The sequence below is a fragment of the Boleophthalmus pectinirostris genome, unplaced genomic scaffold (assembly GCF_026225935.1).
Source record: "Boleophthalmus pectinirostris isolate CB_2022bp ecotype Guang Dong unplaced genomic scaffold, ASM2622593v1 HiC_scaffold_4, whole genome shotgun sequence".
In the NCBI taxonomy this organism is placed as follows: Eukaryota; Metazoa; Chordata; class Actinopteri; order Gobiiformes; family Gobiidae; genus Boleophthalmus; species Boleophthalmus pectinirostris.
Window position 1 is genome coordinate 34,910,040 of NW_026571353.1, and position 19,436 is coordinate 34,929,475.

Consider the following 19,436-nt stretch of genomic DNA (forward strand, 5'->3'; position numbering starts at 1 on the left):
CCTCCACAAAAGGTCGCAATAAATATCGTACCGTGAGATTTAGATATTGTCACATCCCTAAATGTGAGCTTCCCCACCATATCATGAGTTTCAAAGCATGTCACAATAAATATCGTACCGTGAGGTTCATACTGTGACGATATTGTATCGTGAGTCTTGGATATCGTTACACCCCTACAAATAATCCAGGTAACAACAAATCAGCATGGTTTAGTCAAAGTCAAAGTGAACTTTATTGTCAATTCCACCATGCACTCATTTATAGTCCATCACGGTGCCCAGATATTTGTAACTAGCACCGATTTCAACAGCATCACCGCGGATGACATTTACACTGTGGGAAGGTTCACGTCTAAAATCAATCACCATGTCCTTAGTTTTGGCAACGCTCAAATCAAGGTAGTTGTCCTCGCACCATTGGATATAAAATTTACATAGATATCAATAACAAATAAAGTAAACACAATATACAGACAGATAGACAAGGACATATACACACAAGAAAAGAATGATGTTGCTAAAAAATCATGAGAGTCAATTTTGTATAATATAGGAGCTTTAAAGAAGGAGTATAATGCACAAATCCATGTTATAATGTTGTTTGCTCATCAGAAAACATGCTCGAAGAGGTTCATCTGTGCTCTAGAAGTAAAGCTGAGTTGAGCTGAGAATGCATGTCTGAGTAATCTAGCGATCTCTCCCGGGCCCTAATCAACCCCCCCCCCCCCCCCCCCTTACAGTTAGAAGTGCTAATCTGTTCAATGCTCCGCCCACAAGCCGACGTCACCCATGCTCTCACGCAACAATTTCATAAATATGCAAAAGCAAGATACAAAATTATGCAGGAGTTTCATTCATTCACGGGGGGAGTGACTTAGAGCAGAGAGCAAAGGGAGGGATGTTAATACGTTGATTTCAGCAAATTTAGCATTTTCAAAAAATTATTATTATTATTATGTGTTAGCAGTTAACACCTCATAAAATTGTAATATCCCTTCTTTAAGTTCTTGAAAGTAGAAATATTTCAGACAATAGGCCATCTGAATGAGATAATGCAACGAGATCAACAACTTTGGCCTCTATTAACTCTAACAATAGAAAAGACTGTCCATCCGTGTATATTCGAATCAAAGTAAATCTCCGTCAGATAACAAATATATGTCATGGACCAAGTGTTGACAGTTGACACCAGGTTTTTTTTATAAAGCCCTACCACATACATTTTAAACATTTTGGATGTTTTTCTAGCAGTGAAAAACAGAAAACATGTGTCCTGACTGTGAGAAGAGCAGGCTTGTATCTCCACAAACACGACACGTATATGAAAATAAGCAATTACAAGTTCAATGTTTTGTTCTGCACATTCTCACATTATATTCTACAAGTTCTCAAATCAAGTGTACACGCTCTCTCATTTTGCAACAAATTTACCTTCATAAGCAGAGGTGGGACCAAGTCATTGCTTTGCGAGTCTCAAGTAAGTCTCAAGTCTTTGACCTCAAGTCCGAGCCAAGTCCCAAGTCAAAGACAGGCAAGTCCAAGTCGAGTCTCGAGTCACTGGCCCATAAGTCCAAGTCAAGTCCAAGTCGTCTGCTTTGAGCTTCAATTCATTTCAAGTTTTTAAACCAAAATACCAATTAGAGATTAGATTTTTGCAATTTATATGAATTTTAAATTAAATTGTACTTAAAAAGTCATAGTATATTTATATAGCATATATAATATGCTATGTATATATATATATATATATATATATATATATATATATATATATATATATATATATATATATATATATATATATATATATATATATATATATATATATATATATATATATATATATATATATATATTATATATATATGTATATATGTATATATATGTGTTTTTTTTCTTTTTAAATGTCTTGACAAGATCTGAGTATGAATGATTATGGTCAGAACAGAATGAATTCAGATTTAAAAGTGCTAAATAACAATTATTTTATCATGTAGTTCTCTGTAGTTCCCTCTCTTTTACTGTATTGTACTGTATTTTACTGTATAATACTGTGTATTACTGTAGTACATTTGAGGATACCGTATCACAGTACTGCATTTATCAACTGTAAAGAGAAAAGTATTTTCTAAAAACATATATTTTTAGAAGCGTCAAGTTTTCTCAAGTCAAGTCTCAAGTCCTAAAAATAGTGACTCAAGTCTGACATGAGTCCAAGTCACAGCTTGAAAATCCCCACCTCTGCCTGGAAGTGTCTCCTATTTTAGCAGAAACACAGAGTTTGTTAACAAACTCTAACCATGTCTGTGTGGCCGTTTGGAGGCGTAAAATCTAAGAATGAGGGAGGGAGGATGAGGAGGAGAGGCAGAGGATCAAACAGAACTGGACAAAAGCTTAAGTCCTCAGTCTGTAGACGAGAGGAGCAGAGCAGAGCAGAGGCTCGGCCCCAGACACAAACCACTATTGTGTTCAACTCTGAAATGAAAGAGACAGATCTGCAGCCACACAAACCCACTGTTCCCTGTCCTACGCTGTATGAAGATAAAGACTCTAATCTGAGGAGACACTTTGAAAATACAGCTCCACTGTCACGCCTGTTACGCCTGTCACGCCTGTCACGCCTGTCTGCTCAGGTCTGCTCAGGTCACTCTCAGGTCAGTCTCAGGTCTGCTCAGGTCACTCTCAGGTCACTCTCAATGGTTCTATCCATTAAAAGTGGTTGTTATTAATGACAAGTTTTTTTTTTTTTATTAGTCCCTCGCTGTAAAATGTGCATGTTTTTTTTCTAGAGCTGAAGTATAGCTGTAGAATGTAGAGGCCTTATATCATTGCCTGTGATATCAGGGATTTTATTTATTAATATCAGAAAATGAACCAATTTAATATGAATAAAAATGCATTAGTCTTATATAACACTTTTCTAGATGCTTTTAATTGCTTTACAATTTCATAAATTATTCATTCACTCCACACTGGCATTGAGTTTGTTGCCACAGGCGCCCCACTGTGGCACCTGGTATTCCCAGCTGTCTCCCATCCAAGTACTAACCAGGTCTGGCCCGGCTTAGCTCCTGAGATGTGAAGAGATCAGGCTTTGAGATCAATGAATTATTTGACTGGGATCCAGAATACACACTTCTCCAATACTTTTTGAAGATGTGAGTTTGGTCACCGGTGACTCCCCCAGTACAGCCAGCAGCTTCATGGGGTTCACTGTATTTTTCTAGAAGTTCTAGTTTAAATTTTCTTTTAAAAATGAACAAAGATGGGGAAAATTGTATGTTTCCCAAATCACTGCAAAAAGCTCTGTGTACCTAACATCCACAAACAAACTTTCATGGGGAAAAGCTGAGCAAAATGAGCCGACTCATGATCCAAAAAAACATGACGTGATTTCTGCAGAATCAGTGAGTCAAGCTCTAAATGCTGTTCATTTGTAGTGAGAGAAACTGTTCGTAAATGACGTCAAATGAGCTTCTGTGTTTCACGTGCATCACTGAAAAAACAAACCTGACAGGACGATCACATTTGGCCGGGCTTGAGATTGAGCGTAAAGACATCAGGACGTGCTCCGTTGTGTTTTTAAATTCCATACACCTTCATTAGAGCCCTGCAATTTCCAATGTTTACTGACCAGAATGTAAATGATAGCTGTTAACAGTGTTGGGAAGGTGACTTTTAAAATGTATTCCCCTACAGATTACAGATTACATACCCCAAAATGTAGTTTGTAACGGAATCCATTAAATTACTTAAAGTGAGTAACGTAATCTGAATACTTTGGATTACTTGATTTGCTGTAGACAAGGAAAGACCAGGATACTTAACCGTATTAAAAATATTATTGATAGAAGAGGAGACACGTCCACGCAGCATGGTTTACTCCTGTTAAATCCTGTTAAATCCTGTTTTAGTCCTGTTTTAGTCCTGGTTTAGATCTAGTTTAGACTTGGTTTTAGTCCTGGTTTAGACCTGGTTTAGATCTAGTTTAGACCTGGTTTTAGTCCTGGTTTAGATCTAGTTTAGACCTGGTTTTAGTCCTGGTTTAGATCTAGTTTAGACCTGGTTTTAGTCCTGGTTTAGATCTAGTTTAGACCTGGTTTAGATCTAGTTTAGACCTGGTTTTAGTCCTGGTTTAGATCTAGTTTAGACCTGGTTTTAGTCCTGGTTTAGATCTAGTTTAGACCTGGTTTTAGTCCTGGTTTAGATCTAGTTTAGACCTGGTTTTAGTCCTGGTTTACACTTGGTTTAGATCTAGTTTGGATCTAGTTTAGACCTGGTTTTATCCTGGTTTAGACCTGGTTTAGATCTAGTTTAGACCTGGTTTTAGTCCTGGTTTAGACCTGGTTTAGATCTAGTTTAGACCTGGTTTTAGTCCTGGTTTAGATCTAGTTTAGACCTGGTTTTAGTCCTGGTTTAGATCTAGTTTAGACCTGGTTTTAGTCCTGGTTTAGATCTAGTTTAGACCTGGTTTTAGTCCTGGTTTAGATCTAGTTTAGACCTGGTTTTAGTCCTGGTTTAGATCTAGTTTAGACCTGGTTTTAGTCCTGGTTTAGATCTAGTTTAGACCTGGTTTTAGTCCTGGTTTACACTTGGTTTAGATCTAGTTTGGATCTAGTTTAGACCTGGTTTTATCCTGGTTTAGACCTGGTTTAGATCTAGTTTAGACCTGGTTTTAGTCCTGGTTTAGTCCAGGTTTAGTCCTGGTTTAGACCTGGTTTAGATCTAGTTTAGACCTGGTTTAGACCTGGTTTTAGTCCTGATTTAGTCCTGGTTTAGACCTGGTTTATTTTCCAGCAATGACTGGAATTACCGAAAAAATAAAAAAATAAATAAAAATAATGTGAAAACACGAAAATACCTCTGTGTAATCCATTTATTTCAACAAAGTAACTGTAATCCAATTACCACTCACTGAAACAGTAACTGTAACTGAATACAGTTACTCATAATTTGTACTCTGATTACGTCACTCCAGTACATGTAATCTGTTACTCCCCAACACTGGCTGTTAATATTGAGTTTGGGAGATGTAGACAGAGTAATAATGCACATGTGTGATCGAAACACAACTCCAGGTATATTTTTGATGTGGTAATATGATTTAAAGCTCACAAGAGTCAATTTTGTGTAATATAGGACCTTCAGATAATAGTCTGTGATTTGATACGTTCTCCTTTGGCTGAGGGTTTGGGTTACATCTCATTACCGGCCGTTACCAAACATTTTTTATCAGTGGATTTTTTTGTAAAACAGGATAATAGGGCTGTTGGTGCTTGGCAGATGTGCGGTTCTCATCTCTAAAGGTCGGAGGAGGATTATATTTCTTGTCATTCTTTGTTCGCACAGATAAATCCAAAGGGCGTGAATCACCTCATTTTACTCAACTTTTTCCCATGAAAGTCACTGCAGACAGAATAAAGCTTGTTCAGGGGTCAGTACCAAACACGGAGCTGGTTTTGCCATCTTTGGAGACTTGGGGTGTGGTGGGAGTCATGCTTAGTCCTGGTTTGGGCCCAGTTTCAGTCCTAATAAAGATTTGTTTGATCACGTTCTAGTCCTGGTCTAATTCAGGGTTAGTCCTGGGTTTAGTCCAAGTTTAGTCTAGAAGTATAGAGAATCTGATACCGGAGGTGGGACCAAGTCTTTGTTTTGCAAGTCTTTGACCTCAAGTCCGAGTTAAGTTCCAAGTCAAAGACAGGCAAGTCCAAGTCAAGTCCAAGTCGTCCGCTTTGAGCTTCAAGGCATTTCAAGTCTTTAAACCAAAATACCAAATATAGCTTAGATTTTTGCAATTTATATGAATTTTAAACTGTATTGTACTTTAAAAAAAATCATACTATAATTATATTTTATTTTATTTTAAATGTCTTGACAAGATCTTAGTGTAAATCATTATGGTCAGAATAGAAAGAATTCAGATTTAAAAGAGCTTCTCAGATCTTCCCAAGTTACAGGCCTCAAGTCCAAGTCGAGTCCCAAGTCTTAGTCCATTTTATCAAGTCAAGTCTCAAATCCTAAAAATAGTGACTCAAGTCTGGCTTGAGTTCAAGTCACGACTTCCAAGTCCCCACCTCTGTCTGATTCTAATCGATACTAAAAGCCGTATCGAAATTAGATACTCATTTGAGCAAGCACAGACCACTATGGAACCTACCTGGACCACTGAGGGATTATGAAGATCCAATTCCACAAAAGAAAGTACTAAGATTTACTGTTTAAAATGTCAATCTATTCTGTTAGTATCAAAATTGAGTTTGAAATTTTTGGGCCCAGTTTGAGACCTAATGTAGATTTGGTTTGGTCACATTGTAGTTCTGGTCTAGTCAAGGTTTGGTTTTGGGTTTATTCTGAGTTTTGATGTTCTGATTGTGCAACAGTATTTGTTATAAGACTTCTCCCCTGAGTCCTCTTGTATCGCTGATTATACAGAAATCTGCGCTGTTTCTCAGTCCTCTGTATCATCTTTTTTCCAGCTGCCATGTTTGTTTTGAAAAGCTGATCACGGATGATGACGCAATTATCTAACTATGATTCCAGTCCCTAATAATAAATATGAATGACTTTGATATACAAAAAAATACTGTTGATTTATTATGATTTACTGTATGATTGTATGTGCTTGTGTGTTTTTCAGGTATGGCCGCTCTGGACAGCCGTGCGTCGGGGAAAATGGGGATGAGGGCCGTGATCTATTACACCTCCACCACCGTCATCGCTGTCTTCATCGGGATCGTGATGGTTCTGATCATTCACCCCGGAAAAGGATCCAAAGACGAGTTCACCACACAGCAGAAGGTGGAGCAGGTCAGCCCGGCCGACGCCTTCCTCGACCTCATCAGGTAAATTCAAATGTTATGATTTTACGAATGTTACAATAGTCAAAATAACTAAAATAATACTGTTAGCTGTAAAATATATATCGAATTACAGAGCTTTATACTAAATGAGGGGGTATTATGCAACATCTACTGTATCTTTTGGACTATAAGTTACTCCGGAGTGTAAGTCGCACCAGCCACAAAATGCATAACGAAGAAGAAAAAAAAAATATATATATATATATGTCGCACAGGACTATAAGTTGCACTTTTTGGGGGAAATTTATATTAAAAAAACAGAGACCAGGAACCGATCTCGAAAGGCAAGTTTACCAAACTCTCCATCTCACTCCAAATGACTAAATCCATTCGATTCTTCATCCTCGGTGTCACTGCTGAGCAACTCTGCGACCACGAGGCGTGCCGCTTCCTCTTCTGTGTCGCTGTCGTTAGATTCAGCATCAGTTCCAGTTAGAATTATTCCGGCCTTTCTGAATCCCGACAGGATGGTTTCGGTGTCACTGAAGTCCAGGCTTTGTCCATCCATCCAGTGACTTCCAGGAAGTTTACATGGTGCATCCTCCCAGTTACCATGAAGCTGTGTTCTCCATCCCCGTTTTTCATCAGTCCCTCACAAGGTTCTCGCTCACTCCAAACTTTCTTTCTGCTGCACGATTACTGTTTTCGGCTGATTATTTCATTACTTGAAGCAGGACAGATGCTCTTTCTGCCGGAGACATGCACAGTAGAGCCAAGTGACAGTGTTACAGGAGGAACAGGAGCAGCAGATACTGACACACAAGACTAAAGCCTCTCGACACTTCAGTGTGAAAATTTTAATATGTAATTAATTTGCACCTAAGTATAAGTCGCAGGAAACACCCAAACCATGAAAAAAGTGCGATTTATCGACCGAAAAATACGGTACTTCATGTATACATGTCAAACTCAGGCCCGGGGACCGAAATTTGACCCGCGATATAATTATATTTGGGCCGCTAGATCATATCAAATATGTATTAGAGCTGCCCGCCGACTACAGATAGAATAGAGACATATTATTTAAAATTTTGTTATTATTTTATATTATGCTGGTTCTGGATTCAAAGTTTAAGCAAAACTATTATTAAACATTTATTTTAAGAAGAAAAGGTTTAACATTACATATCCTGAAAGAAGAGAAAACCTGCAGATGTTGTTGAAATTTGACCCACGACTTAGTGCCAGTTTTTAATATTGACCCTCTGTGAATTTGAGTTTCACACTCCTGATCTAGTCTTTGGAGCTTCCTGCCTTTCTTTCCATGTTATAATCTTGTTCCCTCATCTAAAACATGTCTGAAGAGGTTTTTTTTTTTTTTTTAGATGCCACACAAGTTTGAGTTATCTAGAAATCTCTCCAGGGCCGTATTCGAACACTCTGTACAATCCTCAGCCCAGAACCTACGTCACCCGTGCTCCTACCTGACAGTTCTCCATAAATATACAAAAACATGACACAAAACTGTACACAACAACTTCACAAACTACCTGCTTACCTTCATTGTTTTTTGGCTGATGTAGCATTTTCAAAACAATAAAAGGTAACGTGGTGATCCAAATAAAATTAATGTGTTAACAATTAATATCTCATTGAAGTGTAATGCCAATTCTTTAAATACATTATTTTGTTGCAGTATGAGGGAACTACAAATCCCATGATCCTTCGCTCCATTTCACTGCAGACAACATGAAGAAATAACTGCTATTAAGATCTTTTAAAGTTTAATTCCTTGGATTATGATTGCACCAGGAGATTTACAATACTCTTAGTCAAACATGCACAAAATGGTGGAAGTCTGCTCTGTTGAAATGTTAAAGGGGCTGATTTTTTTTTCATGTAATAAGTAAAAAGTTAAATTTGTCTTGCCCCAGTTCAGATGTATTATAAAAATAAATGCTCTTTGGGTCAAAATGAGACCATTGTGTTTTATCTGCATCTAATTATAAAGCATTTTTATCATCTGTGAACCAGTTTTTTGAACGTTTTTACATTCTTCTATAACTGTGATTGTGATACACTGAGAATTTAAATATAATAAAAACTGTGAAGGATAAAAAAATACACAACTCATACATTTTTTTATCTGTTTTCTAGAAACATGTTTCCACCAAATATTGTTGAAGCTTGCACCAAACAGGTAAATCTTTTTTATTTTTTTATTTTTTACTTTAACACTATAAAACAGTTTAACATATTTATATACACAGGTCCAGAATGATGAAAAACGTGTACTGTGGTCATAGCAACTAGAGATGCGCGGATTGCGGTTACAACCGCGGTATCCGCGGTTAATACGCGGGTCGGGCGGATGACGTGATGAAAAATTATATTTTAATTAAATTCGGGCGGGTGGCGGTTTAACTACTAAAAAAAAAAAAAAAAAAAAAAAAAAAAAGTTATTGTTAGTATTGTTACCAACATCTGAAAAGACGAGTGTCATTGTCTATGCTTGTAGTATGAAGTGTACGTCATATCCTTAAGAGTTTGCATTTTTATCGAGGCTCCTTAGTTTGTTTGCTGTGTGATTGTTCTAAAATCTAAAATCAATCGGTGGATGGCGGGCGGGTGCGGTTTTGAAAACCTTCGGTGCAAAATGGACAGCGGGCGGATGATGAGTTTTGTGTCGCGGTTGTGGATGAAAAAATAGCCCATCCGCGCATCTCTAATAGCAACTAACAAAATATTGTGGATGAAAAAATAGCCCATCCGTGCATCTCTAATAGCAACTAACAAAATATTATATAGTTTTATGAATGAGAAAAAGTCCCTAAAATGTTGCATAACAGGAAGCCTATGAGTTGAACATAAGATCAAATCACAATCTGATTTTGGACTTAACACAAACAATTAACATAGTTTGCATGTTTTAGTGCAAACTATGTTAATTTGAAGCTTTGTGGTCAAGAACTGTCGAAAGTCCGTTTAACAGCTCGGTTGGACTGTGATTGTGGGTGGAGTTTAGGTTTCCCACTTTACATGTTATTCTTCCCACATAGACCTAAGAAATTCAAAATAAACTGAAATATTCATGTTACGTTAAAATTAGGGATGCACCGATACTGATACTAGTATTGAATATCAGGTCAGGTATCGGTTTTGATTTATGATGTCTCATAATGTTTGAACTTTTATTCATACGAAGTTGTTCAGAATGTATTTGAAGATACATAAAAATTAATAAATAATAAATATTAACTCATATAAATAATAATGTTCTTTTCTATTCCTATGTGGTCTTTTATCTATGGTAGGGTTGGGTGGTATCTAAATTCTGATACTGTTAAACCTTCTCAGGATTTTATCGGGGTATACGGTATTACCATATTACCAAAATGTTTTAGTACGACTTTAGTAAGCTACAAAGCCACACTTCTATATGGTCTATGTGTATGACCTGCGGACTTACAATTTCTGTAAAGTTTGACATGAAACATCACATCTCCAATGCAATAAATGCACAGAACAGACTCACCATCAGCAACACTTCCTCTGTCACACAAAGAACACTCATATTCTACTAAGTCGTGTCCTTTAATCTGACAGAAGCTGCTTTTATCAGCTCTTTATAGTTTGTGCAAATGAGCCATGTGGTTTTAAAGGGATAGTTCAGGTTTTTTGACATGAATCTGTATGTCATCCCCGTCAGCAGTGTCGTGCATCCACACTGACTTACCCCCGACAGCATCCGGTGAGCCGAGATACTGGCCAGTTTTGGTGCTGAGGAAAGTAGTTCGGAAAGTTGGCTGGGGACAGTCTAATAAAGCGTTTTCCTTTCCAAAACAATATGTGTTAAAAAGAGTGATACATTTGCACAACAAAACCTCCATCCTCTAAAAAGTCAGACCTCATAATCACTTGGCGCTATTTTCTCTCCGTACGTATCACTGCACGCGGCCGCCAGGTGACAGCCGCGCCTGGTTCACTTTGTTAACTGCTCGGAATGTTATCAAGAACATGTCTGATTACGACACCGATAATGAAGAAATTGATTTTAGCACAGAGCCAATGGGATATCTTTTTGAACCCGAATATACATCCGTTACAGGAAAACGGTGAAATTTGTGTGGAGATTCAGACAGATTTTTGTTGTTACAGCCTGGAAAATCGCAAGTTCCACCATTTTCTAGATATATAGTTATGTATCTTATACAGGCTTATATACCTATCACGCTAGCTCTGACATTAGCGCTCTCACGTCGCGGTGGTCACCGGTCTGAACAAGTAAACACTGCCGAACAACTGAAGAAAATGATGGATCCGTGCGCGGCTGTCACCTGGCAGGCAGCGCGCAGTGATACGTGTGGAGAGAAAATAGCGCCAAGCGATTATGAGGTCTGACTTTTTAGAGGATGGAGGATTTGTGGTGCAAATGTATCACTCTTTTGAACACATATTGTTTTGAGAAGACAAACGCTTTATTATACAGTCCCCAGCCAACTTGCCGAACTACTTTCTTCAGCACCAAAACCGGCCAGGATCTCGGCTCCCCGGACGCTTTCAGAGGTAAAGTCAGAGTGGAAGCATCACACTGCTGACGGGGAGGCCACACAGATTCATGTAAAAAAACCCTGAAGTATCCCTTTAAGTTTTGTTTCTGTATGACATGAACAAATGTGTGCCTGAAACCAAAATGCTGCCAAATTGCAGAAGTACTAGTATTTTTTTTTTGGGACCAACTCTCTTGCAGCCGGACTTGCCGTCTTGTCTTCGTCTCTCTTATGAGCGTCACGTGACAACAGAACGAAACTAATCGAACATTGTCTCCCCACACAGTTAAAAGAAACGTTATAGACACTATTGGTTTTAAATCGTGATCGCATTAAATTGAAAATAAAACCCCACACAAATTTAGGTATCAGTAAATTATATTGTAATAATAGGTCCTTATGCAGTGCCTTTTTTTTGTAATGACGGTAATGAAACTGATACCGTTGCTACTTTTTGATACCGCAGGATATCGTAATACCGTATTACTGCCCAACCCTAATTTGTGGTCCACGTAGCTTCCATAGTGGTCCATGGGCATATACTAGTCTATCTGCTCTTATACTTGTTCTGATCCAGCTCAAGATCATTCTAAAGGTATCAGGAATGGTTCATTTCTGTCCTGTGAATGTGTTTTTTTCAGTATCGAGACCTGCTCAAATGAGTATCTAGTTAATATCTGAGTTTCGATAACTTTGACAACCCTAATCAAACACAGGAATTGCATGTTAAAGGTGAGCTATGTAACTTTTTATTTGGGGGTCCTGTCACCTGCTTGTTTCTATGGATATGTCATTTCTCTGCCTGTCGTACTCTTCCACAGTATGACATTAAACAGTTCTACATTAAGGTTATAGCTCAAAAATACCTTGAAAAACATACATTCTGACTGTGAAAATAGAAATGTTTAATACCCTACTGTGAAACATTCCAGACAAAGCAATAACGTGTCCATGGAGAAAAACATTTTGACAGATCCTCCACCAGAAAAGTTACAAAGTGCACCTTTAGTCCAACTGTGCTGTCTTTGTCTGATTCAGTACAAGACGCAGTACGCCAAGCGGGTGATCCATGTGCAGATGACTGTGAACGACACGATCTTCTTTGAGAATGGGACCCAGGAGATTTTGCGCGAGGAGATGATCCCCGTGCCTGGGTCTGTGAACGGCATAAACGCGCTGGGCCTGGTGGTGTTTTCCATGTGCTTTGGTCTGATCATCGGGAGCATGAGGGAGCAGGGGCAGCCGCTCAGGGACTTCTTCGACTGTCTCAACGAGGCCATCATGAGGCTGGTCGCGATCATTATGTGGTAAGTGTGTGTGTAAGAGAAAACAAAAATGAATGAAAATGAACAAAATGAAAGTAAAGACAGTGAAGGTGACCATGCTTGCAGTACAAAAACTTTCTTACCTGACCAGTCAGTCCCTTCTACATTCTGATAAAGAAAAAAGGGTAGAGCTCTTCACTGGGTCATAAAAGAGTAAAAAATAGCAGTACAGGTGCTTTACGAGGGTTAAAACAGTCGTCTTTAAACAGAAAGTTACCCTGACTGGAAAATGTAAAAGTGAGCAAGGTACAAACCCGAGGCACTCTGACTGAATATATTAAAAGTCCTTTATTTCATGAAGGGACACCAGCACGTTTTGACCGCGTTTACATTCTATTTCGAATCGGGAAGCACCGGACCATACACTGCAAAAAAGCTCGGCCAAAACTTAAGATATAAACACTTAAATCTATCAGAAAATGACTTAAGAGTGCAGTGAAATCATCTGTCCATGCAGCAAGATAATTTTACGTTACAAGCTATCTTAAAATAAACTACTTCTTGACTAGAATGAAGCAGTCTCAGAACTATTAAGTCGATAATAAATCTGAAAACAAGATGAATAACCTGATATAAGTTTTAAAATCTTGGCCAGATCAGTGAAATTAGCAGTGTCATAATTTTTAATGATCCAGCCACAGACACTAATTTGTATCATGTGTATCTCAAATGACATCTCCTCTCGAAAATTCTCATTTAGAACAAAATATAAAACTTCTTTGAGCTGAAATAATAATAATTTGGTGCTTCGATTGTTGATTCTGTAAAAATCCGCACAGTTTCTCAGTCCATTATGTAGGTTTTTCAGGTTTTTTTTAAGTGTAAGCAACCATTTGATGTGAACAAAGCCTGCTTCTCTCTGATTGGTTAATCCGCCTGTCAGTCACACCTTTTGAAATCAGGGAGACAAGACACAGCTCCAGATCCACTCGCCTTTGCAAAGTTTTGTCAAAGCGTGTGGTTATGACTGGACATAAAGTAAAAACCGATGAAAAAAGTTAGAAGCACTCTGTTGGAATAAAATTATTATTATAATTCCAACACTGTGACTTGGACTGTTTTAACTGCTTTTTACTCCATCACATTCAGTTTTTATATTACAAGCTTGGTCATCTTCACTGTCCGTTAGCTTTTGAGCCTTGTCCTTGATGAGCACCTGTTCTAGACTTAAACAATTAGAATCAGAATCCGGAATTGTTTTATTGTCGCTGTGTGTCAGTGAACCGAATGCTTGACCTAGGAACTTGCTTCTGTGTTATGGTGCAACATAAAACAAAGGATAAAAGTAGTACGACAGAATAAAAATAAGGGTGTGCGCTAAAAGTAAATACAAAAATAGACTTGGACTGAACACAAAATATACAAGTCTGGGTAGAACAACAAGTGCAAAACCATCAGCGTGAGTAGGGGTGCCATCGTTTATTGAATTATGTATTTGGTTCTGTTGTTGACGAAGATTTAGTTTGTTTATTTAAAGGTGCACGGTGTAATTTTTCTGGTTTGGGGTCTGTCTCACCTGCTTGTTTCTACGGATATGTCATTGCTCTGCCTGGAAGTTTCCATGTACAGTATGACATTAAGCAGATCTGCCTTATATTTATATTTATTCAATCACAGGTAGTTTTATGGCTCAAAAATAATGAGAAAAACAGGCGTTCTGACTGTGAGCGGGGTCGCCTCTCCACAGATCTGACCTGTAATTTGGTCTGGTTCGGTCTCCATGAAGATAGAAAGGTTAAATACCATACTGTGAGACCAGGTTGTAGCACTAGAGCTTATTTCCACCTGTAGTCCTTGAGAAATCATGCACCTGAGTAACAGTGGTAAAGTCCTCCTTGTTTTTCATCTCAAGAGGCTTTTAAATAATCCAGATATATCAGTGGTATTGGTCCGGAGCACCAGAAGGGTGTTGTTTCACCTGTGTTAGGCCCTGTCTCTATTTCATTCTCCAAAAACATAGTGATAAATAATATAGATAGACAGATAAGCTTTATTGTCTGTTCCAGCATGTGAAGTGATTTTCTCACTCAAATCACGTCGATCCACTGTCACTGTTTTTATTATAGATCGTATCAAGGCCTGCCTCTCGGGATAGTTTGCCAATGGTCATCTTGGATTATGACCAAGACGGCTAAAATTCTACTGAAAATTGATTCATGCAGGTTTGAACAATCTTTAATAGTTTATTTTCAAGACGCCACATTGCAGCTCAACCCCTATTTTCACTAGACTGATTCATCAGCCAGTTTCACTTCATAGAAACCAGCATTAGGGTTCGTTCGCTCGACAGTAGGCGGGTACTTTTTTTATTTAACCAATCGCTGCTATTTGGTTGTGACGTATGTAATGCGCCAAATCCTGTAGGAAGAAGTGCAATAACGTCTTTCCCCTTAAAAATTCACCAAACATTCTCTTTGTTCCGGATTTAAATCCTCGATCTCAGGAATCGTTGCCAACACAGAATGTCTGTCTTCGTCTACATCCATCTCGAACGCTTTGTTTACTGTTGTGCTGTTCCACAAAAGGGACCCAGACAGGCGCTTGAGTTTGATGTCATGGCTTCACAGCTCTTTGCTGATTGGTCGGTTCTTGCAAACCGTCTAGTGTATTCTGATTCCTGACCTAGTTGCTGGAGAGAAATGAAATTGAGCGGAGGCACGAGACATTTCTCACTCCAATCAGCACACCCTCACTGCTCTGTTCTTACTTTGTTCTCAGATTTAAGCTTTTTAATCGGTGATATGTGAAGGATTTGTCAATGTTGTGTACAAATGAAAAAATGGTGTGCAGTTTAGAAAATACAGCTCCATGTTGCTTTGTTGTGATGAAGTTTACGTTGACGTCAGCTCCCATTGGGCACAGCAGTTTTCTAGCACAGAAGTGAACAGATTTGGTTCTTTTATTAAGTCGTTTTAGATGAATAATGTGACTTAAAATGTCCAAATGATAATAATGATCATAATGATCGTATATCTATCGTGTGTGTATTGTCACCTCTTTTGTTTGTATATTTTACAAAATGTTTACTCAGACATTTTAACATTGTCTTGAACTGTCAGGTACGTACTCCGGATGTATTGGCATCCTCTTCCTCATCGCGGGTAAGATCATGGAGATGGACGACATCAGTGCCATGGGCGGGCAGCTGGGCATGTACACGGTGACGGTGATCAGCGGCCTCTTGGTGCACGCCATCTTGGTCTTGCCCACTCTCTACTTTGTGGTCACCAGGAAAAACCCCTTCATCTTCATCGGGGGGCTGCTGCAGGCGCTCATCACCGCTCTGGGGACTTCTTCAAGGTATTTTTAACTAACAACATACAATACAAAATCTTACAGTAATGACAGGTAGTGTATGCAGAATGCTCCTATATTGATTTTAAAAAAGCGTTAAACTCACTGTGACAACTTTAATAATAAAACGGAGCTTAAAACTAATGAAAAACAGTTAAAGTCCCATCGCACAACATTTCTAGTTTTGGGCATGCTTCTTCAATCCATGGAGACTGAAAATTAAAACCATACTTTGGAATATTGGAGATTTTTTATGCCATACTCTGAAACAAATCAGATATTTTAGAGCATTAAAACATTCAAAAAAAATGTGTGCTTTTCTTATATTCTGTTTCTAGGATGAAAACTTATGTGATGAGGTGAGAATTGCTCAGTTAATAATGGAACCATGAGAGTTAGAAAAGTATTGAACAGAGCATGATTGAATGTAGAAATTCTCTTGTCCAAGGTTTCTTCTGACCATCAAATAAAGCGCAGGAATCACAATATCACATTCTTATTGTCTTTTCACAATTTTACCTTGTCATTGTCCATAGTTCAAAGGCCCAAATTACACTTTTTCTCATCTCTATTATATTGTAGCCTGATTCATCAGATGGTTTCACGTTGTGGAAACCGTCTGACCTCGCTGCATTAGGATTCGTTCGCTCGACGACAGGCAGGTACTTTTTAATTTAACCAATCGCTGCTATTTGGTTGCGACGTATGTAATGCACCAAATCCCGTAGGAAGAAGGGCAATAACGTCTTTCCCCTTGATAAAATTCACTAAACATTCTCTTTGTTCTGGCTTTAAATCCTCGATCTCGGGAATCGTTGCCAACACAGAATGTCTGTCTTCCTCTACATCCGTCTCGACCGCTTTGTTTACTATAACTTCTTGGGTTCTTTTTAAAGACAATACAGTAAAGTGTATTTACCTTGTTGACATGTTTCGGCTGCTGCTGCTGTCATCTTCAGAAGTGTCACATGTGTTGGTGGTGACGTGTCGTATATCAGCTGTTGTTACTTCCTGTGGGCGTGGTCAGTCTGCAGTGTTGGGGAGTAACAGATTACATGTACCGGATTTACATAATCAGAGTACAAATTATGAGTAACTGCATTCAGTTACAGTTACTGTTTCAGTGAGTGGTAATTGGATTACAGTTACTTTGTTGAAATAAATGGATTATACGGCAGTATTTTCCTGTTTTCACATTTTGGGCTAAACCAGGACTAAAACCAGAACTAAAACCAGGACTAAAACCAGAACTAAAACGAGGACTAAACCAGGACTAAACTAGAACTAAATTAAGACTAAAACCAGGACTAAACCAGGACTAAACTAGAACTAAATTAAGACTAAAACCAGGACTAAACCAGGACTAAACTAGAACTAAACTAGGACTAAAACCAGGACTAAACCAGGACTAAACTAGAACTAAACTAATACTAAACTAGGACTAAACTAGGACTAAAACCAGGACTAAACCAGGACTAAACTAGGAGTAAAACCAGGACTAAACCAGGACTAAACTAGAACTAAACTAGGACTAAAACCAGGACTAAACCAGGACAAAATCAGGACTAAAACCAGAACTAAAACCAGGACTAAACCAGGACTAAAACCAGAACTAAAACCAGGACTAAACTAGAACTAAACTAGGACTAAAACCAGGTCTAAAACCAGGACTAAACCCAGACTAAACCAGGACTAAACTAATACAATATGACACTAACTGTAGGTGGACATAATTGTGATTTCATATAAAAACAATTTTTCTATCAATAATATTTTTTATGTGGTCAAGTATTAGTCATTTTCAGGATGTGGTTGTTACATTCATGTAGTTTTAAAAAACATGGCAATATATATATTTTTAATTTATATATTAAATGACAAATGGTAATATACAAAACAAGTGAAAAAGCATGACAATATCAAGTAATCTAAAGTATTCAGATTACGTTACTCACTTTAAGTAATTTAATGGATTACGTTACAAACTACATTTTGGTGTATGTAATCTGTAATCTGTAGGGGAATACATTTTAAAAGTAACCTTCCCAACACTGTCAGTCTGATATGAACCTGCAGGTTGCTCAGACTGACCACGCCTCTCGTCGCCCGGTGTTCTCTGAAGGAGGGTGAAAGGAGGAAGGCTCTGCCATCGCGATTAATGCTGTCTGTACCTCGTTTCCTGATTTCAGTGGCCTCCCTGATGCAGCGTTTGAACTTGTTGTTTTCCGATCCAATGACCCGAGCCCCGTCCCAATCCATAATGTGGTTATTTCTTTGTTTACTGTTGTGCTGTACCACAAAAAGGACCCAGACAGGCACTTGAGTTTGACGTCATGGCTTCACAGCTCTTCACTGATTGGCCGGTGTGCGGTCTACAACTCCCGGGGTTCTTTCAAACTGTCTAGTGTATTCTGATTCTTGACGTAGTCGCTGGAGGGAAATGAAATTGAGCGGAGGCAGTAGGCATTTTCATTGCCATCAGCACACCCTCACTGCTCTGTTCTTACTTCGTTCTCCAAATAAGTTTTTTAATCGATGATATGTGTAGGATTCGTCAGCGTTGTGTTGTCATTTTGGTACAAATGATCCATAGGCGGAACTCTATGTCGCTTTGTTGTGATGAAGTTCACGTTGGTGTCAGCTCCCATTGGGCACCGCAGTTTTCTAACACATATTCCGATTCCTGAGCTAGTCGCTGGAGAGAAATGAAATTGAGAGGAGGCACTAGGTGACACCAGCCTGTCTCGTTATATTGTTGTTTCCTCATCAAAAGCATACCTGGAGTTGGTATGTCCCAACTCCATCACAAGGTGTAATAGAGTGTTCCAGATTTTATAGACAGATTACTCCAACATGTATGAATGAAACAAAACACCACTCCAGGTATGTTTTTGATGATGTAACAACATTATAGTATGGTATTATGGTCTAAAGCTAATACAGGACCTTTCATGCCTTTATAATATTAACTCTATCCCTTCTTTGTCCCTCTTCACAGTTCTGCCACGTTGCCCATTACCTTTAAATGCCTGGAGGAAAACAACAACGTGGACAAGCGTGTGACCCGGTTTGTACTTCCCGTCGGTGCCACCATAAACATGGACGGCACCGCACTCTACGAAGCTCTGGCAGCCATCTTTATCGCCCAGGTCAACAACATGGACCTGAACTTCGGACAGATTCTCACCATAAGGTACGCAAAATAAAACACGCACATTTTTATTCTACCTTGTACTTTATCTTCATTATTTTATTATGATTTTGTTTAGGCATGAATTATTAAAGAGGTGGGTTATACTAAATCAACCTTTCGGGGTTTCCTACCATGTTATAATGCTGTTCTCTCATCAAAAACACATGTCAAGAAGTTTTATATATCATCTATACATGTTTGAGTAATCTAGTGATCTCTCCTGGGCCCTATCTGAACTCAGTATAAGGCTGTGCAATTAACTGAATTTGGATCG

The 19,436-nt window shown here is 38.5% G+C and overlaps 1 protein-coding gene across 1 annotated transcript in view; it reads left to right on the forward strand.

The window, feature by feature from the left end:
• The window catches only part of slc1a3a (solute carrier family 1 member 3a), a 69,618-nt gene that overhangs the window by 41,920 nt on the left and 8,262 nt on the right, over positions 1-19,436 (forward strand). Inside the window, exons 5-9 of the mRNA XM_055161379.1 lie at positions 6,638-6,842; positions 8,958-9,000; positions 12,389-12,660; positions 15,745-15,975; positions 18,968-19,162. Of these exons, the coding sequence (XP_055017354.1) occupies positions 6,638-6,842; positions 8,958-9,000; positions 12,389-12,660; positions 15,745-15,975; positions 18,968-19,162 (946 nt within the window). The remainder of the gene's footprint in view (positions 1-6,637; positions 6,843-8,957; positions 9,001-12,388; positions 12,661-15,744; positions 15,976-18,967; positions 19,163-19,436) is intronic.